The sequence below is a fragment of the Mercenaria mercenaria genome, chromosome 11, assembly GCF_021730395.1.
Source record: "Mercenaria mercenaria strain notata chromosome 11, MADL_Memer_1, whole genome shotgun sequence".
In the NCBI taxonomy this organism is placed as follows: domain Eukaryota; kingdom Metazoa; phylum Mollusca; class Bivalvia; order Venerida; family Veneridae; genus Mercenaria; species Mercenaria mercenaria.
In genome coordinates, this window is record NC_069371.1 from 81,017,091 (window position 1) to 81,043,963 (window position 26,873).

The following is a 26,873-nucleotide window of genomic DNA, read 5'->3' on the forward strand; positions in this document are numbered from 1 at the left end:
TATAGATCATCAAGATTAACCCATTCTGACCAAGTTTCATTAAGATATGGTCATAAATGTGGCCTCTAAAGTGTTAACTAACTATTCCTTTTATTTGACCCCCGTGACCTAGTTTTTGACCCGACATGACCCAGATTCGAACTTGACCTAAAGACCATCAAGTTTAACATTCTGACTAAGTTTCATGAAGATATAGTCATAAATGTGGCCTCTAGAGTATTAACCAAGCTTTTCCTTTGATATGACCTAGTGACCTAGTTTTTGACTCCATCTGACCCAGATTTAAACTTGACCTAAAGATCATCAAGATTAACATTCTGACCAAGTTTCATTAAGATATGGTCATAAACGTGGCCTCTACAGTGTTAATTAGCTTTTCCTTTGATTTGACCCGGTGACCTAGTTTTTTGACCCGACATGACCCAGATTCAAAATTGCCCTAAAGATCATCAAGTTTAACATTCTGACTAAGTTTCATGAAGATATAGTCATAAATGTGGCTCTAGAGTGTTAACAAGCTTTTCCTTTGATATGACCTAGTGACCTAGTTTTTGACCCCACCTAACCCAGTTTGAACTTGAGCTATAGATCATCAAGATTTGACCAAGTTTCATTAAGGTATGGTCATAAATGTAGCCTCTAGTGTAAACTAGCTTTTCATTTGATTTGGCTTGGTGACCTAGTTTTTTATCCTACATGACCCAGATTCAAACTGGACCTTAAGATCATCAATATTAACAATCTGACCAAGTTTCATGAAGATACAGTCATAAATGCGGCTTTACAGTGGTTAACAAGCTTTTCTTTGAATGTTGACTAGGTGACCTAGTTTAAGAACCCATTTTAACCAAATATCGAATCGTCAAACTTTTATTAAGGTAACATTCTGACCAGTTTTCAATTAAGATTGGGCCAAAAATGTGACCTCTAGAGTGGTTAACAAGCTTTTTCTTTGATTTGACATGGTGACCTAGTTTTTGACCCCAGAGAACCCAATATCTGAACTCGTCCAAGATTTGATTTAGGGTAACATCCTGACCAACGTTTCATAATGAATGGGCCAAAATTGTGACCTACAGATGTTAACAAGCTTTTCCTTTGTTTGCCTGATGACCTAGTTTGTTGACCGCAGATGACCCAATATCGAACTCGCCAAAAGATTTTATTGAGGGTAACATTCTGACCAAGTTCATTAAGATTGGCCAAAATGTGACCTCTAGGTGTAACAAGCTGTTACCTTTGATATGACTGATGACCTAGTTTTGATCCAGATGACCCAATACGAAACGTCCAAATTTTATTGAGGTAACATTTAACCAAGTTTCATTAAGATTGGGTCAAAAATTGTGACCTCTAAGTGTTAACAGCAAATTGTTGACGACGGCACGGTACGACGACGGACGACGGACGACGCGGACGCCGGACACAGGTTTGATCATCTAAAGCTCACCTTTGAGCACTTCGTGCTCAGGTGAGCTAAAAACTTAAGTTTGGAGACCAGTCTCACAATGCTACCTTGCTATTGGTCAATTTCAAATACTGTACAAAGAAATAACCAATCAGATGCTTAAGTTTCTGGACTGGTCTCGAATTTCTAATCTGAGAGCCATGGACTGCTTCTGTCTAACCCAATGTGAGAAAATAGTTCTAATTTCTTAGTTCTTTGCCTGTGCTACAAATAGTGTTCAAAAGTCCATTTCTGTGTGTCTGTGTTAGAACAGTCTTTCACTCGCACATGACCTGATGATTTTTCATTAGCCACATCTAAACATCTCCCACTACCTACATGTATAATTGTACCCTTTTGCTGAAAAATCAAGAAATAATATACATTATATACTGGTATTTTATCTAATTCAAGAATTTTGTTTTATTTTATAAATCTTTGGTAAAGCCGACAGATGCCACTTATTTGTTTATATTTTATGTATTACTATTGTTGTCAATGAATTAATGTCCAATAGACCCTGCAGAGAATACAGTGCAAGGGAAAAATATTAGATACTGTTGTTTTAAATACAACTGAAACTTGGTTTCTTGCATGCCGCACAAAATTTTCCCACGTCTTACACCCCAGTGTGTAAGATGACTAACAAGCTGTAAGTTCTTAATGAATGCGTAAATTTATAATCTACTACAATAAAATAGTGTTTAAGAGAAAAACAATTGTTTTATTTAGTTTCTTCCATTATTTGAAGATAACGGTATGCAAAAAAAAAGAATCTATCACTGGTTGTATGTGATGGAAATATCCAACTTTGGAATAACTGTTTTTGTTGTTACTCAGCAGAGTTTTGTTTCCATTTAAACAGTTACTGCCTGCACCTCCAACCAGCGAAAAGATTCTTATATATTTGCTTATTTCAATCTCAAAATTTAGGCTATCAGAAAGAAGTATTTATGTCTTGTTGTCTTAAAGTACAAAAAAGCATGGTCTTGCGTTGCAAATATGAAATAAATAAGAACTATAAAGAAATGCTAGAGACCAACAAACAATGCTGATATTAAAGAAGCACTGGAGTAAAATCTCACATCACTCACCTTATCATGTTTAAATTGTTGCCTACTATCACCTGCTATACATTTTGTTAGTGCAATTGTACCTCCATCACTTCCAGATGTTGACATACATCCATCTTCTCGACGTAACTCATCTTTTAAACTTAATGAAAACACCTGTAATTATATCATTCAAACTATAAACACTACTGAAAAAGTGTTGTGCACAGCAATCGCTTATAGTCACTTTTTTACACATTTCAGGTGAATTTTTTTTTCACTCAAAAATCAATAAAATGTAGGTACTGTGAAAGTGAAAAGTGGTATAAACTTATCGACATATGAAATTTGCGAAGTATCCTACCAAATATATTGCGAGAAATGGAGTTATTGAGAAAATCAACATTATTCTTTTTTATCCATGCCTAACACTTATTTTCATTCACTCTATTATTCCTATGTTCACATATACAGTGCAACCTCTGTAGAGCAACACCCTTTGGGAGATACAAATATTGACTGTTATGTAGAGACTGTTGTTCTGGAGAGGTAAATTTCATAGTATATTTCAGCTTAGGGAAATTTTGATGATATTGTTATAGAGAGGTTTTTGCTTAAGAGAGGGCCGCTCTGGCGAGGTTGTACTGTACATACTATGTCAAACTTGATGGACATGAACATGTTGAAACATTTCACCCAAACTGAGAGAATAGCTTTAAATGTACACAGGAGTTCAGTTTGTTCAGTAACAAGGTTACTATGACCTTAACCTTTGACCTACTGACCCATATATAATACTAGAGGTCATTTACTGACAACAGACAATCATCCTATAAGTTTGACTACAGTTAGTAAAATGTTTTATAGAAACTGATAGGAAACCGAATATATATCAAAATGAGCTAAACGCTATACACCTTATGAAAGCAGCAGTAATCTTATGTGGAAGGTTACTAGAATTTCAATTCATTTTATTTGCAAAGAATTCTTTTTGATCATTAACCCTTATCATGCTAAACATGACTGATTCTGCCTTTGAGAACAGTGTAGATCATGATCAGCCTGCACACCTGTGCAGTCTGATCATGATCTGCACTGTTCACCATTCAGTCAGTATTTTTCTGGTAAACGCCCCTTTTTACAGTTAATGGTACAGTCCAAATTGAAAGATGGACGAGTTCATTACAGAAATTTAGCAGGGTAAAGGTTAAAATTTTTGCTTTTTATATGTGTATGTGTGAGAAGGGAGGGTTCAAGAATGGCTTTCTTCTTTATCTTCTTCTTCATAACTGTTACAAGCTGTTATACTAACATAATCATTTTAAGGCTTTAACAGTTCATTACATGGTAAAAGTTAAAACTCAACAAAATGCCTATAATTAAACCAAGAAAACATTACATCTTATTTCAACAAATACATGAAATAAAGAAGCTGGTACCGGCTAGAAATGAGCCTAATTACCGTTACAAATCATTACCTCACTTGCACTGGCCCCTCCTTGGCAAGAAAACAAACCAATGTCAAACACCGTCTTTTCATCTTTTCCGAGCGTGTCCAAGCAAAGGTTACTGGATGGATTTCGTACCTGAACAATATTTAAGCTATACAATAGATACTATATACAGAAACAATGAATCAGGTTGAATTGATTATCACACCACTGGATTCAAAATGAATTCAAATACAAATCCTTCATAACAACATTCAACTATATGATTGATTTGGGTGAAAAGGAATTCACATATAAAGTTTTAACCGAATTATCCTTACTGGAAACAACAAATAGATCAGTTCAACATAACTCCAAAGAAAATCTTTAATAATCATTTTTAGCCATTTACTATATCATTGTTTCCTAAGAGTTGGGACATCCTAAATATTTCTCATATGTACATACATATAAATTATAATCATTATTCTCATCTAAGGAGCAAATCTTCCAAACACAATTGTGTCTCTTTTTTTCCCTCTGTTATAAACCTTATATCATTCAAGGCTCTGTGTTCAATTCCCACAAACATGAAAATTTGATTTTATGCATATATGTGTGACGATCTGATTGTGTTTACAGATTAAAATTTGGGCAATACAAGTTTTCATCTCAATGTCGGCTATCAAAATCAATGTAAACAAGAGCTGTCTCCATAGGATGACACATGCCCCCGATGGCACTTTGAATGAATAGTTATGGCCGATGTTAGAGTTTAGGACCTTTGACCTACGGACCTGGGTCATGCTCGCGACACGTCGTCTTACTGTGCCACACATTCATGCGTAGTTATTTTAAAATACATGCATGAATGACAAAGACATGGACCGGACACGCCCATCAATGCACTATCATGAAATATGACCTTTAACGTCTAAGTGTGACCTTGACCTTTGAGCTACAGACCTGGGTCTTACACACGACACGTCGTCTTACTGTGGTACACATTCATGCCCAATAATTTTAAAATCCATGCATGAATGACAAAGATATGGACCGGACACGCCCATCAATGCACTATCATGAAATATGACCTTTAACGTCTAAGTGTGACCTTGACCTTTGAGCTACGGACCTGGGTCTTGCGCGCACATGTCGTCTTACTGTGGTGCACATTCATGCCAAGTTATTTGAAAATCCATCCATGGATGACAAAGAAATGGACCGGACACGCCCATCAATGCACTATCATGAAAAATGACCTTTAACGTCTAAGTGTGACCTTGACCTTTGAGCTACGGATCTGGGTCTTGCGCGCGACACATCGTCTTATTGTGGTACACATTCATGCCAAGTTATTTGAAAATCCATCCATGGATGACAAAGATATGGACCAGACACGAAAATTGGGAACAGACCGACAGACTGGCAGACCGACAGACGGTTCAAAAACTATATGCCTCCCTTCGGGGGCATAAAAAAAGAAAATTGATATTTACACATTAATCATTCTATTTCATAGTAATTCATACAGTACAGTTAAACCTGCTTTAGTGGCCACCTGTATCATGCAGCCACTTGTTTTAAGCAGCCAGTAAGCTAACTTCCCAAACTGACATTTTGTTCTATGTCCAACTGTCTGAAGCAGCCACCTGCCTTGCGTAGCTAGGACTACAATTTTTTTTGCAAGCATCTGGAAGAACTACTTGCATTTTTAATTTTACACTAGATTCTGCGAGTTTGAGAGCCAAGGAAGCCAAATTATGCCGCTCCCTAGGCTGGCTGTTTAATACATGTTTCACTGTATATACATACCATTCCCCAAGCATGAACATTTTCATCAGGAATAAACTTCTCCGGGTACACATTGTCTAAAAACCACTTAAAACTGTGACATTTCAGTCTTTCTCTCAACTGTTTCCTCTCTGTTAGATCTCCTGGGTCTTTATCCTGGAAAAAAGTATCAGGAAAGGTCAAGGTTTGGTTCATTTTCAAACTATACCTTGAAGGACATAGAAAACAGGTCTACTTTACAACTGCTTAATATATATTTTTTGGCTACTTCAAAATATTTATGAATTTCTAGCCCTGTTCTACCATGTGATTAAGCAACCAAAATATGTGCTATTTATTGAGAAAAATGTCAAAAAAAAAGAAACTGCCAGTAAAATCAAAAGTTCAGCATTTTCTATATAAGCTATTGTAAAGACTTTAAACAAAACTGCATATGTTACTTCGGCCTTTGCATCATTTAAATTAAAATTCCTGGAAATTCAATTTATTGCACGTATGTCATCTTAAATCGTCGCCTTTAATATGGATAAAGACAACTGGATGCTGAAATATTCCAAGGACCTTTTTCAGTTAAAAATGCCTGTAAAACAGGTGAAAGGAACATCATTGAATAGTGAGGACGTCTGAAGGATGAAAAACAAACACGGAAGAACTTGAAATGTGTTCACAGGACACTGGTGCACTTTAAAAATGGCCGACTGTCTCTGTCTGTGTCCTTGTGGAGAAGCGGGGTGGGGATTAAAATGTAAAATTATAATCACTTACAAGTAAATCCCTCCTATGTGTATAAAATAGTCTCTTATATTCATCCATCCAAACCTCTGCTAGACGCATTGAGTTTATGCCATGGGTATCTTTATTACCTTCAAATCATAAAGAAACAAGACTTTTTAGCAAGTTGTGATTAAAAATGTCTATGTATACTATAGTTTTACATCTTATATGGATTCAACTTTTGTATATCAACATTAATAAAATGAGTGCCGCCGAGTGCTGCTGCATACTAAATCATGTTGTTACATCAGATGTTTGTGCTACTTACATATCCATTTCTATATAAAATCATTTGACAGAACAAGAAAGATCATCTAAAATCTTTGTCTTGTACTACTGAAAGTTTGAACTAAATTAATATTCATTCATGCCAAATTATAAATGGCCTGAATATCTTTTACTTCTCAGTGTGACCTTAAACTTTCAGCTGAGATTTTGGTCAAGCATGCAACATTTTGTCATGTTTTAGCGAATGTTTGTGCCAACATACAGTCTAACCTGTACTAATGGTTACCTCCGATCTGCAGTCACCTCCGTTCAGCGGTCATTTTATGACGCCCACAATGGACTTTCCTCTATTTCACTGATTTATTCAGTTGTTACCTCCCATCCGTGGACAGTGGCCACCGGACCCTTTTCAGCGGCCATGTTTCTTCCAAAACCAATTTTTAGATGAGAATCGCCAAAGATACCCGATTTTTGAGAAACACATGATTGCTAAGTTTCATGTGACTTCACCACAATTTCTGACCAATGAAAAGTTTGTTTATGCCTACAAAAACATGCTAACTTTGTGGTTGTTGAAGAAGGTAATTACTTATTACAAAATGACATGAGCTGCTCATTTCAAACTAACAACAAAAGGTGTGTCAATTTTGTTGTTCACAGTATCTCGGTTAAAGATAATACTCCATCTTTAATTAGTATCAAAATATTTGTGATTTTTCTTTATATTTCTTTAATCAAAATTCTATTAAATTTTTATGAAACCACTCAATCTTTTAAGAACCGTAACAGCAATCTTAGATATTAGCGTAGACAGTAATCGCGGAGAGTAATTTCCCTTTATCAAAATGGCGAAAGTGACAATTTAGTTGTTTACTATAAGACATGCCAGAGTTGTCAATTGCTAAGAAGACCATTAGTATTGCGAAGGAAAATACACGCCAATGTATCTGGTAAAATGATAAGAGTAAAACGAAAAAGAAACAGCCTAAAGTCATGATTGAACACTCGTCAGGTGTCCGAAATATATATATCTACTGGCTGCCCCTCCGATCAGCGGTCACCTGGTGTTGCCCCTGGCTGGCTGCTCAAGACAGGTTAGACTGTATTTAAAAATCTTTACACTGACATCTGACTGGTCTTACCTGGGAATGTATAAGGATGACTAGAGCGGAATATATGACCCACTCTAGAACATGGAATGAATTCTAGCTTCCCACCACACATCCATACCTGAAAATATATATCAGTTCATGACAATTTCAATTCTCTTCCCAACTTCATACATCTAAACTCATATGTATCCACTCTAAAAACACATTTGTATTTCTCTCTTAAACTGATAAACTATTAACTTTCTAATGATTTAACCATCTTCAAGATTTCAGAGTCCAAAATCCAGCTGCTCTGGTAAGAAATTACTTGAAAATATTGCCTGATTCAGAACCAAAGTTCTCTAACTAAATGACAATTTGAGATTCTCTCCACCTTGCACTGCGTTTATAATGTTAAGATTCTCTCTGACCAACATATCTGCAGAATACTTATGTTGTAGCTGTACTCATCCTTCACGAGATTTTGAGATTCTCACCACCACAAACATTGTGTACTTACCCTTTTATATATATTAATGAGATTTCAAGAATCTCTCCACCCAAACATTTCAACACGTTGCTCCACCTAAATGAGATTTCAATATGTTTTCTATTCGAAATTTTTGAATTCACCGTAAATGAGATTTTAAATTTCTCCTCCTAAAATTCAAGTTCTTTCTCATTATTGTAATTATCCTAAATGAGATTATGAGATTCTCAGCAAGCTAAACAATTGCACTCATCCTAAATGAGATTTTGAGATTCTCTCCACGCTTACTTATTGCACTTACCCTAAATGAGATTTCAAGATTCTCTCCACCCCATACATCCATACCATCATCATATGCACCAATCTCAAAAAAATATTTACGGTCTGCTGCAAACAGTCCACCTGCCATAGTTGGAGATCTATAAAATAATAAAAAATTCTGTGGAAACCTTCATAAGAATACATAGTTACTGACATGTAAAACATAATTCAGATTCATTGCAGATCAACAATAAGATATCTTTAACCTTTCCCATGCTGGACATGATTGATTCTGCCTTTGCGACCAGTGTAGATCATGTTCAGCCTGCACATCTGTGCAGTCTGATCATCACCTGCACTGTTCGCCATTAAGTCAGTATCTTTTTGGTAAGCACCCCTTTTAAACAGTTAATGGTACTGTCCAAAATGAAAAATGGACAAGTTCATCATAGAAATTTAGCAGGGTAAGGGTTAAGGTAGTGGACCTGTACTGACTATGGGTAATTTCTGTTAGACTGTGTTTTCTCCTTATGCTGTTTAGGCATTTTCTGGATGTTACAGAAGCTACGCCTATATGAGTTACATTTACAGCCAATGAATCCCGAAATAGTACATGAGAAAACGAAATCACACGAAAAGTGTTGATTGCTGTCATGGGTCCGCTACCTTTAGTCATCTGCCATTTTATATTGCATATATTCTATATAAAGAACTTTAAATACACACTTTATTACTGTTACTGAAACTAAAGCTCTGCCAACATTTTCTTGCACAAAGAAAACTTTGATAGTGACAACATGCTTTAACAATTAACTAATAGTGTAAATATTTAGAATCAGTCTATAGAAGCAGAATAAGTTGTTTCGGCAAAGGCTATTAGCTCTACAATTAACAAGTTAAATATCAATTACTGTGAAATTATCATTTATTATAGGGGATTACGTTTCCTGGAATTGATGTAAGAGTCAATTTATCAAATTTCTTAACAAACATATAATTTTTAAAAATTCCATGAGTTCATGCCTCTACATAATGGCTGTTTCAAACCGCAAAACTTAATGATTTCACAGTATATAAAACTACAATTGCAAAAACTGATCATACATTTAGCTTGTCTTTTCAAAATAACTCTGGCCAAAGGCAAAAACAATTTGACAATTTAAACTTATCGTGAACTGATCATATTGTTCTATATATATATTGCATGTGTTAGATATATATATATATTGTATGTATTAGATAATCATAGTATTATAACTGATAGAGGAAAACTTTCCACCCTACAATTAATTTCAATATTTCAATATTAGCCCTTCATGCACAGAAATTTGCTCTCGAATGATTATCTCCCTTGTTATACTTAAGATTTTGTTTCAGTTTTAAGTAACATAAAATTCAACTAATATGGTCATATCGCGGCAACTTTCTGGCTTGAATGGTGGACGAAGATCCCAGGGGTTCCTCTTAGCATCATTTCATGCAAGCTCCGCCTCGGAGAATTTAAGCTTCTTTCCATGAAAGACTTCTACATTCCTTAGCACAGAGAGGGGAAAGTTATTACTCATTTAATCAAATCAGCAAATGTATATTTTTGATATACATATACATAATATGCATTTTGATACCTACTATATCTATTTGTATTGGGTGTTTTGAATTTTTAATTGTGTAAATATGCATATATGCACTGTTATTATGCAGCTTATATCTTGCTCAGAATTAAGATATACATAAGCAAAAATATCACAAGTGATTACAATGGATGCATGTATATTAGTGTAATACATATTAGAGTCAAATTGCTAACGTATGTATAAAATGGTATTATTGATACATAAAATACAATTTTTCACCAAATTTAACACTAAACTGATAAATTATGAACTACAAAATTTGATATGTATTGTTGTGTAGGAAATAGAATCCAACACATCAACAGCTGTCATGGCTTTGGTTTACTATGGAGTTATCATATTCTATTCAGAATTTACAAGCTGTCTCTTGCAATCTTTCACACAAAATCTACAGTATTGATATAAAAGTAATATTATACCACTAAGTATATAATAAATTTGATAAAAGTATTGACCAGAGTTCAACAGCTGTTCTCAAATCATTAGCAAATAAGACCCTGTATTTTATATTAAATGCCTTATCTACTTTCATTTATTATGAAACTTAGCACATCAGCTATGCTTTATTTCAAGGCCGTGATAAAATAATGAGAAAACATGAACTTTCATAGGAGACCAATTTTCATGGATTTCATAGCCATTTCATGAAACAAAAAAAAAAACAAGGAGCTGCGTTCAATAAACGCTTGATGCCCTCAGTGGCATCCTTGTTGATACAAAGCAACCTAAGTCCAAAACGAGGTCAAGGTCAAACTGAGGTCAGGTGATGTTTGAAGATGAGGAATGGTCACAGGTTACATCTGTATTAGTATCAATTCTTTCTTGTAAGCGGTACTGATCTAGACGAAACGGTCCCATTTGGTTAACCAAGAGATGGCCCATATAAAGCAACCTAAGTCCAAAATGAGGTCAAGGTCAAACTGAGGTCAGGTGATGTCTGAAGATGAGGAATGGTCACAGGTTACATCTGCGTTAGTATCAAGTCATTCTAGTAAGGGGTATTGATGCTAGATGAAACGGTCCCATTTGGTTAACCTCATACAGACGGACGAACAAACAGACGGACGGACAGGACAATCACTATATGCCTCCCGCATCATTAGATGCCGGGGGCATAAAAAGATAAAAGATAAATATTAACATGCTGTTGTTGAATTTTACCATTGTATAGCCATTTTATAAAATTAATTAAATCCCAAAGATCAAATTCCCATTTATTTCAAATTTTGAAATCCACAAATTTGTATAAATGCCATTTTGGCCCAGAGCATGAAATTTGGTGCCCATTCAATTAAATAATTTGACAGTATTCTATATTCTGATTGTATATATATATATATATCTTCAGTTAATTTTTAAAAAATGTTATCATCAAGATGTTGCAATGCAAAAATCAAAATTAATGTCCTTACAGAATATCCAACTGAAAAGAGAACAGTAATATCAGCTTTCACATGCGTGTAATGACAACAAATGTGTCACCCACACAACTTTGGATATAAATGACAATTTTCCAACATTTCCTGATGGAAGAAGCTCAAGGTGCCCTTCTGAGCATTACTTCAGCAAGGATTGGCACTTTGGTAGAACCACTGACCTACCCACAAGTCTGCAGGATGGCTTCCTCGCATCCCCACAGAGCTCAAACTCACATAGATTAATGGCTATATCATAATTGGAATTCACTTAACCACTGTGCTGCTAAGGTACCCTCGCAGATGACCTGCAAGTTTAAGCTGCATGGCAAGCTAAAGAACCTAAGTCAGGAAATGTTCTAAAAGCTAAATGAAAAACATTAAGACTAGCAATGCATATGTAAATGCCCTATCCTGGCCATACTTGTTTAAAGGTCCATAATGCTTTAAATTTTCATTTTAAAAACAAATGAAACAGCTTTCCAAACAGAGGTTATGCGTACTTACATGGTTAGAAAAGCACTACTTTTAATATTGCACATGAACAGTTATAGTTAAACGGAGATAATAAAAAACAATAGATTCAATAAAACATTCTAGTACATTCAGCAATAATTATTCAAACCTTTGACAAATGTTAAAGAAAGTAATTATCAGAAATAGGATTTAACAAGAAATTAATGTATTTTATGTTCATAATGGAAAATGTGGCAGCCACATTTTAAACAAAGGCATTATGAGCCTTTAAGATAAGATATTAAATGTAGAATTAATAAAAATTAAATCTTGAATGTCTAGACATTCTTAAATTTCCATATGATTAAGTACTTTTGTTATGCAATTATTTGTGCATTCTTCTGACATAAATGTCACTGAATGCACAAATGAGCTGCGCCATGAGAAAACCAACACAGTGCGTTTGCGACAAGCATGGATCCGGACCAGCCTGCACATCCACGCAGTCTGGTCAGTATCCATGCTGTTTGCTTTCAAAGCCTATTGCAATTAGTAGAGATAGGCCCTAAAATTTTCAATGATAGAAACACATTTAATAAAGTCTAGAAATTGAATTCCAAGTCCTTGAAATAACCAAAAATGATTTCACAAATGTGAAATTTATGATAGTTTTCTTAATATCAGTTACTGAAGTTTAAATATTTAATTTAAAGTTGTGATCCGCAAAGAATGATAACTCTTGCCTTGGGCTAGTACTTATAAGCAGAGATATCTATTAGTTTACTTCCCTTGCAATTACACATATGAGTGGAGAATGAAAGCGGTTTAAGACACAATATGATACTTTTTTGCACAACAAAAACATTTAGGTTTTATTCGTATGTATTTGATCTACCCCTCAAAACCTGGTTCCTATCATTTTGTCAACTTACTTATGGTGAAAAATTAACTTTTAACAAGCCGATAATAAAATGAAATACTTGTAAGTATTTCATAGTGCAGATAATACAGTTTTGCTTGTATCAAAATGTCACAATAGAATCACTTTTGTAATACAGAACACCTGGTAGGATTAGTAAGGTGCAATTATATTGATCTCTATTTCCTATGCCTACAATTAGAGAAACTGTTAGCGAACAGCATGAATCCTGACCAGTCTGCGCAGATGCGCAGGCTGGTCTGGATCCATGCTGGTCGCAAATGCACTATGTTGGTTTTCTCATGGCGCGGCTCAAATGACATTCTGTAAAAACCCAAGAATGTTGTAATTGCATACAGAGAATGCATAACTGGCTGACTATCATAATGATTATCATTTTGAGCCCACTAATGAAACTGGACTCGTACTTTGTACATGTAGAAAACAAATGAAATCTCAAAAATTATCTTGTAATACAGGGAAATATATAGAAAATGAAAATTCAATTATTTCACATGCTTGTGAATACTGACAGACTATTTCTTGTGAATATATAAAGCAAAAGAATTTATCACTAAATCCACTAATATTGAATTGCGTGCAAATAATATTTCAAACATAAATTCAAAAGCAAGGATGTCTGAATATTTTGGTTGACATTCAGATTTAAGGCAATATGTGATGGGCATTAAAATTTTCTTCTGTATTTGCTGTTCCAAAATTAACATACCCTTCTATACTTATGAACTTTCCATTACAAATAAAACAGAATTTCATTTGATAACTAACCATTTGTTTGAATATTGAAATATTTATAGGTTATTAGCTTTGTATCGGGAAATATGCACAAGTTCTTCAGCGGAAATACTGCGCGACTTTAGGAGCGCAATATTCTTCTGCTGAAGAACGAGTGCATATTTCCCGATGCAAAGATAATAAGCTTTTTATTACATACGCATCTACATGTATAAATATTACGTAACTATCATAAATATATTCAACAGCCTGAATAGGATTGACAATACTGAACTAAATAGAAAAAAATAGTGCAACAACACACACTGAATTACATGTACGTCACGCATCCAATATGAAATTCAGGTGTCAGTATATGGAAAAATATTGACGTTTCCGGTACCAGTGTAACTTAACGGGGAATAGAAACGAGTATGTAATAAAATACAATATAAATACTTCTTTCACTAAACCTTGTTCCTCTTTTAGGATGTGAGGCATTTTTTGAACGATTGCATGCCGAATGGCATTTCCTATTAAAGGTAATGTTGGGAAATCTAAACATAACTTTACTAGAGGCGTTCTATGGCGTCTGTGTGGAGGAAAGGGCTAACGGAGAATAGGAAAGATCACTTTGACATTTTCAGTTGTTATATGGAAGGTATATAACCAGACTACATTATCTCTGATTGATCAGACATTATAAGGCGAGTTCATCTAATATGAATTAACAAACCTAAAGGCTAACACACTCACTGGCAATCATCCTATGAGCTTTGAAGGCTATAGGCCCAAAAACTGTGCCACTGATAAGAAACTATTTTTGTCTCAACGTCACTGTGACCTTGACCTTTCATGTTCCAATGTCTTAATCAAAAATGGGTATCTGCTGACCACAAACAATCAACAAATAAAATCTGAAGGCTGAAGGTTTAGCTAACAGTATTCAAGATACTGATCTGAAACCACTTCCTGTTCCGAGGTCACTGTAACCTTGACCTTTGACAAACAGACAGAAATTCTACAGACAACCAGTGACCATTGCATTAAGTTTGGTGGCCAATCATTCTCCAGTTACTGATCAATGAGAAACCAATTTCATTCTTGAGGTCACTGTAACCTTGACCTTTGACCTACTGACCCAAGAACAATTTGGAATCAACTAATAACCACAGGCAACCATCCTGTGAGGTTTGCAGCTGTAAGCCAAAGCATTCTTGATTACTGAGCAGAAAATGTTTCCGGCTTCAATGTCATTGTGAATAATGACCTTTGACTTACTGACCTCAAAAACAATATAGGGAAATCATCCTATGACTCTAGTGGCTGAAGGTCCATTAATGGTGATTCTTGGATAAGTTTATTGATGAAAAAGAGAACCTTTTACCAAATAACATATAAATAAGTAGTACTGTGGTTGCTTTTGTCTCAACAAATTACCTTTATTAAGTGTTTGTTTTTATATCACAAGTCCCTCAAGAAAATAAAGATTATTGAATACAAAAATAATCTTGAAACAAGATAACCAAAAATAGAAATTACATATAATATACAACAAAATATACCTAGTGACAAACAACCAAACATACCTAGTTACAAAAAAAAGATACGAGGTAGCAGATAACTTAAAGGTACTAGATAACTGGGAAAAAAAATCAAGGAAAAACTCACAAGAAATAATTAGGCTGCATGACTCTTGATTTGGATTCTTTAATAGAAAACAACAGGGCCATAATAGCCCTAGATAGCTCACCTGAGTTCACAGGTCATAGATACCATGGCAACTGCAAATTTTGATAAATCATTATTGTGGGTTTTTTTTTTGTTGCAGTTACGAACAAGAAGTTTTTTATAGTGTCCACTATTTACAGTGCATGATAGAAAAAAATAAGCCCCGACTCTGACAGTCATGTTTTTTTTATGAATCACAAGGACTTTATGAAATGGACTGAAGTCTGGTTTGCAGGTTTAAACAAGAAATAATGAGAGCTCGAACAGTTTTTTGCCATATTACACTGGCCATGATTTTTGATGAATGAAGTCACATTTCTGAAAAATTACTTAAAAACTGAATCTGAAATTTAGGCTCATGTGCCTATTTAAGACTTCTATTTTTAGCTCTAACTACATCTATCTGCAGCTCAGCAAAACTGTTTAAACAAAACGGAAGAGAAACATTGCCAACTTTCAGCAACTGCTATAAAATGAATTCAAAGCAGATATTGTCTGAATAAATACTAACAGGCGCTAAACTGTTGATTGAGGGACAAAAATAGTAGACGGGGAGTGATCACAATATCTTAACAGGAGCTGTGAGCTAAAAATGCATAATTGTTATAAAAACTGTCCAAAAAAAATCAAAACTTAAGAAGCAAATTTAAAGCGCTTTTCTCCAAAACTTAAAAAAGATTATAAAGATGGTTGCAGAAGAAGCTCTAAGTAAGTTTTGAAATGTCTGTGTAAAGCTCCAGATGAAGAACATGAGAAACTAAAACTTTAACAAGCAGTGTAGCCACAGCCGAGCAAACAACAGACTGGCTTATGTCAAATTTTGCATATTTAACCTTTCTACATACATCTATACCTTTGCACTGACTTAAGACAGCCATGCAAGGTTTGCTCTATATATAACGCAACACCACGTCTGAAATAAGAGGACCTTTACGGAAAATGTAATAAGCGACTATACTACAATAGCAGATACCACTTCCAAACGAAAGAGATTTACATTCAGTGCAAGCTCTTGGGAAAATACCTTATTGGGTCAGTATAGCTGCGTGACGTCTTCGAAGAGTCCGGAATGTCCTCCCACGTAAAATGTAAACTCCAGGAAAATCCTCCTGGTTGGTAGCCTCCGTTACTAGAATATTCTAGAGTTGCGTCGGAGATAACATCAACAATTGGACACACAACTCTTGTGTGATCGTCTTGTATTCTAGCTAAAATTGGCTCAATCCTTCAAGATAATAGTGGAAGACGATTTATTTCTGACTTGAAAACTCTGTTATGATCATTACTGACAAGAAACATACAGAGGCATACAGGGTTCTGTAGTGTACCATAGCAACCCCTGTAAAAATATGCTATTCCCAAACCCCCTACCTTGGGACAAAGAGATATTTTTCAGAATGATCAGTTACATTGAACAAGCAACCATATAAAAACAATCATGTTCTTAGTAATCTTCTTAGTAATCTTTCTAACTCTTGTTTTAATTATCACTTCTGAGTCACTGGTCTATATAGCAGTGACCTCTATTTAGATGCGATCCCCAGGCAAACCAGCAAACTGTAACTATGGTCTCTAATGTTTGTTACCTCTGTAACAGTGACTCAATCTAACGTGTATGTAGCATCAGACCTTTTAATCACTATGTTTGTTAATTTGGTGATGATAACCCTATGACCTTTGTGTCCAGAACCTTTCTGACCTCTGGGACTGTAACTTCTATGACCTCTGTGTCCATAACCTCTATTACCTCTGTGTCCATAACCTCTATGACCTCTGTGTCCGTAACTACAATGACCTCTATGTCCATAACCTCTATGACCTCTGCATCCATAACCTCTATGACCTTTGTGTCAATAACCTCTATTGCCTCTATGATTTCTGTAATGTCTTTGAATATAACTCCAAGTTTTTTTATTCCTCTGTTGTTCCGTTGCTTGTTTCTCTCTGTGTATAATTAACACTGATCTTCTAGAATAAAATCAGTTGACAAACAAATTCAGTGAAGTAAAGACGACAGGCGAGAGACAACTGTTGTCATTGGTGTCTTCAAAGTAAAGATGATGTGATGACAGGTTACAGTTGTATTGCATGACATTGCAATACATGTATAAGAATGAATTCTAAATGCATACAAGTGCAAAACAAGTTTCAAAAAGCAAAATACAGATTGTACAACATAAAAACAGCTTTCTTTTGTATTTCTCAAAATTTTAACTGGAAAATGTTCTTTGAAAGTGAGAATTAAATGTCAATTCTGGGAGATAAAATCATTTGAGAGCAAATGTCTTGAAAACAATCTCTTTATAATAGATGGTAGGGTATATAGGAGAGGATTATTAATATGTATAGAGTTCTAGCCAAATTACTGAATATATAAATATATCTTGTATACGTTATAATACTGAGTTTCCAGCAGGGATATTCTACTCTTTCGTTCACTTGAAATATAACAGTTATGACTACTGGTAAAACAATCAGCTTTGTTAAAGACTACTGACCTAATAATCTTTTTTCCCAAACATTCTAGTTTTTGCAACAAGCTTCAAATCAAAGATTATAGTTTGAAAATCTAAAATTGCTCTGTAAGATTTTCTCTAATCTTAAGTACCTTTAAATATACTGTAAAATCATTTTTATTTGTGGAGTATTAATTTTCATTGATTTTGTGGCTGAGTCGATTCAAGAAATTTAATCCTGAAGTAGTTTCTGTTCATTTTATGTTCAAAAGTTCAGATCAACAAATTCATATCCCCACAAATAGCAGTTTTGACCAAAAAACACGAAATTTTGTGCCCACGAAATGAAATCACTTCACAGTACTCTAAAATACAGTAGATAGGATTCAGATTTTAGTGAGCTGTATACATCATGAAATATGGTTGAACTAAAATAAATCTGCAACAGAAAAGAATGTACATAAATAGTAAATAAAAAGGGAAACTAGACAATGACATGGTATAAGTGATGAAGTCTTTCTACAGTTACCATGGTTTCGTGTACCTAATTGGATCAGTTGAAGATTTACGCCTCTCTTGCTCATGTTGTGGAATTGGACGCCAGGCAAAATGAAGACTCCACCAGAACCCGCCGACAGAGTACGAGCCTGTTCCTCCGTAATCTAGCGTATATTTATCAATATTGTCTATCTCTGGACACAGCACTGCCGTGCGATCCTCCTGGATCCGTGCTAACAGAGGTTCAATCCTGCCCATACAATAACAAACTTAGTATTCGCATTGAATGATCATTTGATACCCACAATGCTATATTGTTACAGAGCTATCAAAAGAAAGCTTTCATAAATTGTCCTTTGGTATGAATTAGTAATGAACAGAGAAAAGGTGTTTTCCTTTGTTTGAACTCCAATTTCAATCAATTGATTTTTGTCTGAAAGTCTCAATAAATAATGGCAATCTTATGAAATAATTTCAAATGCAGAAAAGGTGATAATGTTATTTTAATCAAGATTTTAGCTTTATTTCTGTTCTTGCGCTTTCAGAATATCTCTTCTTTTCAAAACTTAATATAATGTTACATTTATGTCACTGACTTTGCCACATGTAAACATTTCTGATTCACAAGAAAACTAGCTTCATTTCTTGTCTTTATAAGTAAATAATCTTAAATATATGTATAACTTTATACAAAGTAATAAGTCAGCTATGATTAAATCAAGCAGCTATGATTAAATCAAGCGACCATAATTACAGCAGGCAATTAAACTGTGCATCTTGCTTAATAACCAAGCAGTAGTGAAATGTCCAACTTATATATTTGGCCCCAATTTAAGTACATTTGAACTAAAATGATCAATTATTTATTTATTCATTACATAAACTAAGTTATTGAAATTTCAGTGTTCTGACCACAATTAAAGCTAGAGGTATTGATAAAACAGGTTAAAAAAATCAAGGAAAAACTTCTTCCATTAAAAATTCAGTGTCTTCTCTGTACAGAAAGAAGTATTACCATTAGTACATTGCCGTTCCAAGTGAAGTTCAATGTATATATTGATCAAATTGAAGTAATATCAGGGTACTAGTATGATGTGGGATCTAGCAGGGATCAATATTTCCGGATAGAATGGGAATACTCAGCCATTTCATTTATCTAATATCAGGGTACTGTTTACCAGAAAAAGTGATCAACTTAGTCCAATACAGATCAGTAATTTTAATCAATTAACATTTCTTTAGATCTGTGGAAAGTCCAGATTAAGCAAGAATAGTGCTTTCAGTACACTTTCGTAGGAGGGAAAAACCTGTCATTGGAAAACACAATTTATTTAAGTGAAAATTTAGCATAATTCAATTATATTCCAAAAAAAAATAAAAAAAAATTCAGTATTGAATGCTGCTGATTGCCATCAATAGAACAACTGATAAATTTATCCTACCCACAGAAAAACTGTCAAAATCGTTGTTATTTGACAATAGGAGAACAAACTACCCAAAGCCGCTGAAATTTCATCTGTGATTCACACCCTAGTTTTGAAACAAAGTTCAGGTAAACATTCTATGATACACCACAGGACCCTGAGGCCATGCTGATTCTGAATGTCCTTGACCTTACTGTCTAGACCAGGGCGTTCGATAATTCTAAAGTCTCAAATGGTCCTGGGAGATATCATGTCTATCTCCCATCGATGCTACCACACCCATCATATTTGCTCCAAATAATTTTTTCTTCTTTTTATTTCAGATCGATATTTTTTATGGTTTTATGCATGGGTCTGAATTTTTTTTTAAAAAATTGGTCTAAAACCGATAAACAAGAAATAGTCAATGCCCTGATCTAAACAATATAAAATCTAATCTTAAAGGTGTAAATGTGTTTAAAATTATATCAACTGTTCTAAGCCTATTTAAAATTAACTGATGTGATTTCAGTCCTGTATAAAATAACAACTCTCTCGCTGCAGTAAAACAGATCAGACAACAAGGCGATTTTTAATAAAGAAAAGCATAGGTCCTGTTTGCACAACCTTTAACGATTTGAATCATATACCTTTAAAAAACTAAATCAATGAAGGCAAACATGTTGAAGTACAATGCACTGTAACTGTGATTTATGGCTTTTATACTACAAATTTGATGTTCTTATCTAATTTTTTTTCTCAAAATACCAGGTATGCAAAAAAGAAATTTCCCTGGGAACCATGAATTAGGGGCATGGATTAGACCAATATTCCATATACTGAACTATATAATGAATTAACAAATACATTTTTTTGAGATCAAAAGTGGTACTTAATAAAGTACTGGTCCCATGATGGTCATTCTCGCATACCAGAGGTCTACCGTGGTTCCCCGGATGAACCTCTGGCACATTTCGCCGATATTTATGGTTTGGTTACATTACAGGTAAAACGTTTCAGCCAATCAGCGTCGTTTCGCGACAAATCGTAGCGAACCAATCAAAATCGTCCGTGAAAAGCGTGACCGCGTCCTTTCCATATTATCGAGGGAATACGATGTCCATTTACGACGAATATTATCATTTCTTGATGTAAATCTCTTAACGTCGAATTAAAGAAAAAAATCTTTATTTATCGCAATCATGGAATACAGCCTTTATCCATCGTAAGCAAGTATCTTGTTTACATATTTTTTTGAAGTTTGAATTCGGAGTTCCAAATAATGGCGAACAATGATTGGCTGAAACCACTCCCGATAGTAATTACGAGTGCGCATGCTCACCAAGTAAACGATGGAAATAAATCAGAGGTTCGTCTCGGGATTTTGACGAACCTCTGATGCATGAGAATGCATGATGGTTTGGTGCATTGTCATGCCGAAAGAAAAAATCCCTAAACAAAATTTAAAAAAGATATAAAATCCAGTCCGAGTTAAGATCCTGCCCCATTGACGACCAGTAAATTTTAAAAATAGATTTAATTAAAAAACTAAATGAGTCATTTTTCTTTTTTTGCAAGAAGAAGCCATTTTCAAACGGAAATGTAAATTATCATAAGTTTATATCGTCTGCAGGGACAAGAAAATATCACTAGCCTAAAACTTGTTACAGTTACTCACCATCCAGGAGCAGCCTCGCAATGGGAGTCAAGAAATATAAGTACATCCCCAGTAGCAGCCTTAGCTCCTGCTAATCGAGCCCGAATCAGACCACTTCGCTCCTTGGTGCGCACGATTCTAACTACCCCATCTGGCCAGGTTTTGGCTACATACTTACTTAATTCTTCTCCAAGACCATCTGAAGTCAAATAAGAAATAACATTAATGTGGGTTATAGCATGAAATATCTATACTTCTGAGCTACTCAGAAACCATAAATTAAGTAATTAATTGATCAGTTGATTGATCAATGGATTAATTGATTGATTGATTGACTGATCAATCAATCAATCAATAATCAATCAATCAATCAAGTACACATTAAATTTATGCTGGGTATAGTATCCAAAAAAGAAATGCAAAAATGAAAATTTGCTACATCGTTTCAAATTCTTTATACAGGACATAACTCATTATCAGTGTACATGTAGGCAAGTTCATTTCACTATACATAGATATTAAGGTATGATTTGCCATGATTCAACTCCCGGCAATCTATGCTAATTAGTTTGATACTTCACCCACATACCTGTCAAACAGTGTGTGTTTTATTTAATCAATTAAATCCAACAAGAATGATATCCATGTAGAGATATGACAAATGAGAATAAAATACATTCAGTTTGTTATTACAGTGTAACATACCTCTATCGCTAAAGTCGTCCAGCAGTATCACTTCATGGAGGTATTCGGGTGGAGATCTATTAACAACACTGTGGGCTGTACGTAACAAGGGTGACCAGGCTTCGTTGTGGAATATAATCACTACACTGGCTTTTGGGAGAACTTTTGGGTACTCAATACTGTGACATCTAAAAAACAAACAAAGTTAATGAAATACTAATTAAAATCCAATTACCTCTAAAATGCTGATCATTTACATGGAAAATAAAAGGACTTTTAAGAATCTTAAAATTCCTTTGTTAGTCTAAAATTTAATCAGAATACTGAAACTGTGGAACAGCCTGCTTCACAGTAAATGGGCCAGTAAAAACAAAACAAAAAAACATGAAACTGCATTTTTATTGAAGAATATCTGTTTCAAGTCTATTTATTACTCTTTTTAATGTGTCTTTCTAATATCAAAATGCTGCAGTAAAAAAAGTCAGATTATCAACCCCAAAAAAAGATTGAAAACCATTTTATTGAATTTATATGAGGCCATTAAACTTCACACATTCGATATTATGCACCAACACAGTACAGTCTATATGGTGCAAAAAAGGACAGAAAATTTTGGTGTCACATTTCATTTACATGGAAATAAAAAAAAATACAAGGTATGGAATCAAAACTTTTATACTTGCTGGATATCACAGAAAAACAACAAACCCAAGTGATCATGCAAGGGTAAGGCCTTTTTGTATGCAAGTTGTCAATCCAGCACAACTCAAGATTAAAGTTCTTAATCCCAATTAAACAAGGTCCATTAAAGTTTATACAGCTGAAACAATGGGCACTTCAATTCAAGTAAATTAGATATTTAAAGGGCCATTCAAGTTCATACAAGGGAAGTTCAAACAACACCTTTAACCTTTAGCCTGCTGGCAGCAAGTGATCCTGCCTTTGCGACCAGTGTAGACTAAGATCAGCCTGCATCTCCCTGATGACAGCAACTGCATGTGCAATTCTTTGATTTGAAAAGTTAGAAACACATCATCAAGGTATGATAATTAACTAATTAAGGTATGTCGGTAAAAATTTTCATGTGCATTTTTCTGACTTATTTGTTATACAATGACTTAATTAACTGATAAATTTAATTAAAAAACTGGTATGAGTCTTTAAAATATCACCCTTAAAGGGTTCTATCATATATTATTTGATCTAAATTTTACAATAAAACAATTGTAGCAAAACTGTGTTTGTACACTATTTATGCGCTCGGGCAGTTAGACGCTGTTCAACATAATTTCACTCGGACTGCACCCTCGTGAAATAATTACCCCCAATCATAACTGCCCGTCGTGTATAAAGTGTTAAAACACCATTTTGCTATAAATTATTTCTTAATTAAACAACACTGCAAAAAAATAAATTACATGTATTTTTATTTAAATATCTTTTTATTGTAAAATTTATATCAAATATGATAGAACTGTTTCTTCGTGCATGCATGGTGCCAAATGTTAGGTCATCACGCTCCTTTATTTATACATGCCTGGACCGGAAATTGTAATACGTCTTGCGGAAGAGTTCAGTTTGGGCGAAAATGATAGCGAATTATTCTGCAAGGTGAATAACAAACTCTGTTTGTGCCTAAATTAATCAAGACATTTATGCAATGTGACACTTCGTTTTAAACATGCTATTAAGTAAAATATTTGATTAAATTTGAAAGCGCTATTTCTAGATGCATACATGTCGCATAACATCATGTCGACGTGACGTCAACATAATATCGTTGTGATGATTTAAACATTGCTAATCATATTATGATATTAGAATATCTGTCTAATTTCATCTTAAACAACAATTTGAGCTCATAAAATAGCCTTTTAACTGTGATGTATCTTATGCCTAAACCAGAAACACAGGATACTAGCCATCATGACTGTCGTGCTAATAAGACAAATAATCGGCAAGACAATCACAGAGACAGACACTTCTGTTTTATCATATGCCTAAATTAATACAGTAATGAGAATGTGATCATTTAAAAACTTTTACACATATAAAATACTGAATTTAACAAACATTTTAACACAAAACACCGAACCGAAATGACACAACACACACATGTCATTCCAATAACCTGTTATGCATTAATCTGGTAACTAAATGGCACTGGTTTTAGGATATATTACAAATATATATATTAATCATATTTAAGTAAGGGAATGTGTGCACACTGCGTCAATAAATTACACTTGACAACTAATGCAAATTGTTATTTACTCTGACTGGAAGACATATTCAGCGTGTTACAAAGCTTTGGTAACTTATTGATATTATTACATATAAAATTGGAAGTGTCTAGTCGTCCGGTAACCGGACGCCTAGCCTGCGTTCTAGTCGTCCGGTTACCGGACGGCTAGCAAATCCTCAGGGAATTTTCTAGTCGTCCGGTAATTGATTTCTTAATGAATAAGTAATGATTTTATATAGTTTTAAATGTTATTTACTTAAAATATCAATACATATCTGATTTTTCAGTCGATTAAACGCAAGAGATCGGGTTTGTTTTCAAATCTGTTGATATTCTATTTTTAGAAATGATAAAACATTGATCGCCGAACGTCCATATGCTGTTTTGTAAAAAATGATGTTTTTTTCTAATGGCCTAAACTTTAATTATCAAAACACAAATTTATATCTTTTTTGAAGAATGGAAATCTAAAAGAAGCAATTCATTCATTAATTTTTAATATAATTATTTCAAAATAAAATGGATTAATTATGAACGCTTAACTACTGTTTTTCTTAAAGTTTTGAACATCACGCTGCCGCTTTTGAAAATAGATGTCATTTAAAACAGTTATTCATTAAAAATATTTGAATACTAAAATAAGAAAATTTGAAAGTACTTCAAAACTGTTTTAATTTTGAAAATCCAGTGTAAAAGTTGTTAAAATTTTAAAATTCTGATCCCATAAAAGCCTCCAGATGAACAGATTTTAATAAGTGACGTCACGCCGATCTCGCCACTATTGAGTTCGCCAAACTTCCATTTTATAGGCTGAACAATGCAGTGATTTATTGTAAATGTTTATAGTACGTATTTACACAAAATTTTGTTTGCAGATAGTATCGATATCTTAAGTAAATGACATTGAAACTCTATAAAATCATGTCTTATTCATTAGGAAATCAATTACAGGACGACTAGAAAATTCCCTGAGGATTTGCAAGCCGTCCGGTAACCGGACGACTAGAACGCAGGCTAGGCGTCCGGTTACCGGACGGCTAGACACTTCCTATAAAATTCAGAAGGGATGATAAATTTGCATAATTATGTCACGGTACAGAACTTGAATATTTAAACGGGGAGAAAGTGTGCAGGCGGCCGGGTAGCTCAGTCGGTAGAGCATCGGAACGGTATTCCGAGACCCCGGGTTCGAGTCCCGGTCTGGCTGCACATTTTTCTCACCCTGTGACATTTGGCGCCCAACGTGGGGCCGTGACGGCATTACACTGGTTAGTCTCCGACGCCTGTAATTGCTTATATATAAAGTACCCGCTGAAATTCGAGGACGAATTTCAAAATGGTGGGGAAATATGTCACGGTATAGAACTTGAATATTTAAACGGGGAGAAAGTGTGTAGGCGGCCGGGTAGCTCAGTCGGTAGAGCAAACGGTATTCCGAGGCCCCGGGTTCAAGTCCCGGTCTGGCTGCATATTTTTCTCACCCTGTGACATTTGGCGCTTTAATATGTCACGGTATAGAACTTGAAATATATTAAAACGGGGAGAAAGTGTGTAGGCGGCCGGGTAGCTCAGTCGGTAGATTAGGTTCATTTATGTATTTTCATTTATTCCATAATGATAGGAGACGATACCAGGATTATACCGCTCTACCTACTGAGCTAACCGGCTGCCTGACACCTATTTTCCTTTAGTGACCAAGTCTGTACCGTGACAAAAATATCAAAATCTTTCTAAGAATAAGATACCTGCTATCTCTCACGTCTTTGACAGATCTTTCCAGCGATATCTTATCACTTGCAATAATATTAAATGCTTCTTTGTCCATAAGAGAATCTGCCTTTTCTTTCTCTTTTCCATGCAACTCCACTCCTAGTCCCTTCTCACCAAGGCCACTTCTACTACCTTCATAAGCTTGGTATTTTTCAAAACGTGCACGTCTGAATTTTAAAACATCCTCACCAACTTCGGTATTCCTGACATAATTATTCGTTGATTTGTTACCAAGTAGGAAGTATAAACCAATTGAAAATAGAGCTAAAAGTGACAATAACTTCCAAGTTAATCGATGCCTCCTGAAGAAACGTGGCAGAGACATTTTCGACCATTCGTGCTATCTACTTGTGTCAACCATGGTGTTTACGTTTCCTTCATGACGTCATGCATGGAATTCTCTTAAACTAAAAATAGAAATTGAATATGAAGTGCGAAAAGGTTATTTTCGCGAAAAATAATAAATATTTACTGTTACTTCAGAAGCGCAAGTCATCATTTTCGCTAATTATCCGTATTCGATACATATTCAAACTATGATGATCTTGGTAATCTCCAAAATTATTAATAATAAAAAAAACATCCAGAATTAAAACTGAAGCTTCATAGATCTGGAATAAATCATTTAGTCAAACTAAAAAAGTATGAAATAATTGTGCACTAATTGTTTCAGATTTATTTTTGCATTGCTATGAAAGAGCTT

The 26,873-nt window shown here is 34.6% G+C and overlaps 1 protein-coding gene across 2 annotated transcripts; it reads right to left on the reverse strand.

The window, feature by feature from the left end:
* Nucleotides 1-1,474: 1,474 nt before the first annotated feature.
* LOC123531305 (probable N-acetylgalactosaminyltransferase 9) lies at nt 1,475-26,561 on the reverse strand. 2 transcript variants are annotated; one of them, XM_045312141.2, is made up of 11 exons: nt 26,146-26,561; nt 22,177-22,343; nt 21,493-21,670; nt 18,458-18,661; nt 8,608-8,725; nt 7,868-7,955; nt 6,489-6,586; nt 5,745-5,879; nt 3,978-4,085; nt 2,542-2,676; nt 1,475-1,807 (listed from the first exon to the last, which is right to left on the reverse strand). In XM_045312141.2, exons 1-11 carry the CDS (start codon nt 26,493-26,495, stop codon nt 1,673-1,675), a joined length of 1,716 nt encoding a protein of 571 aa, XP_045168076.2. In that variant the 5' UTR covers nt 26,496-26,561; the 3' UTR covers nt 1,475-1,672. The 2 variants fall into 2 exon arrangements, with proteins under 2 accessions (XP_045168076.2, XP_045168077.2); XM_045312142.2 differs by lacking the exon at nt 18,458-18,661 and adding an exon at nt 16,482-16,682 and having other exon boundaries at nt 26,146-26,560.
* Between the last annotated feature and the right edge of the window lie 312 nt (nt 26,562-26,873).

Excerpts from the sequence above, each read along its gene's own strand:
- LOC123531305 (XM_045312141.2), bottom strand. The coding sequence starts at position 26,495 with ATGTCTCTGCCACGTTTCTTCAGGAGGCATCGATTAACTTGGAAGTTA. Across the intron at positions 22,344-26,145 it reads AAAGACGTGAGAGATAGCAG|ATGTCACAGTATTGAGTACC; the intron begins GTATCTTATTCT and ends TTTGTTTTTTAG. Across the intron at positions 2,677-3,977 it reads GAGGGGCCAGTGCAAGTGAG|GTGTTTTCATTAAGTTTAAA; the intron begins GTAATGATTTGT and ends ATATAATTACAG.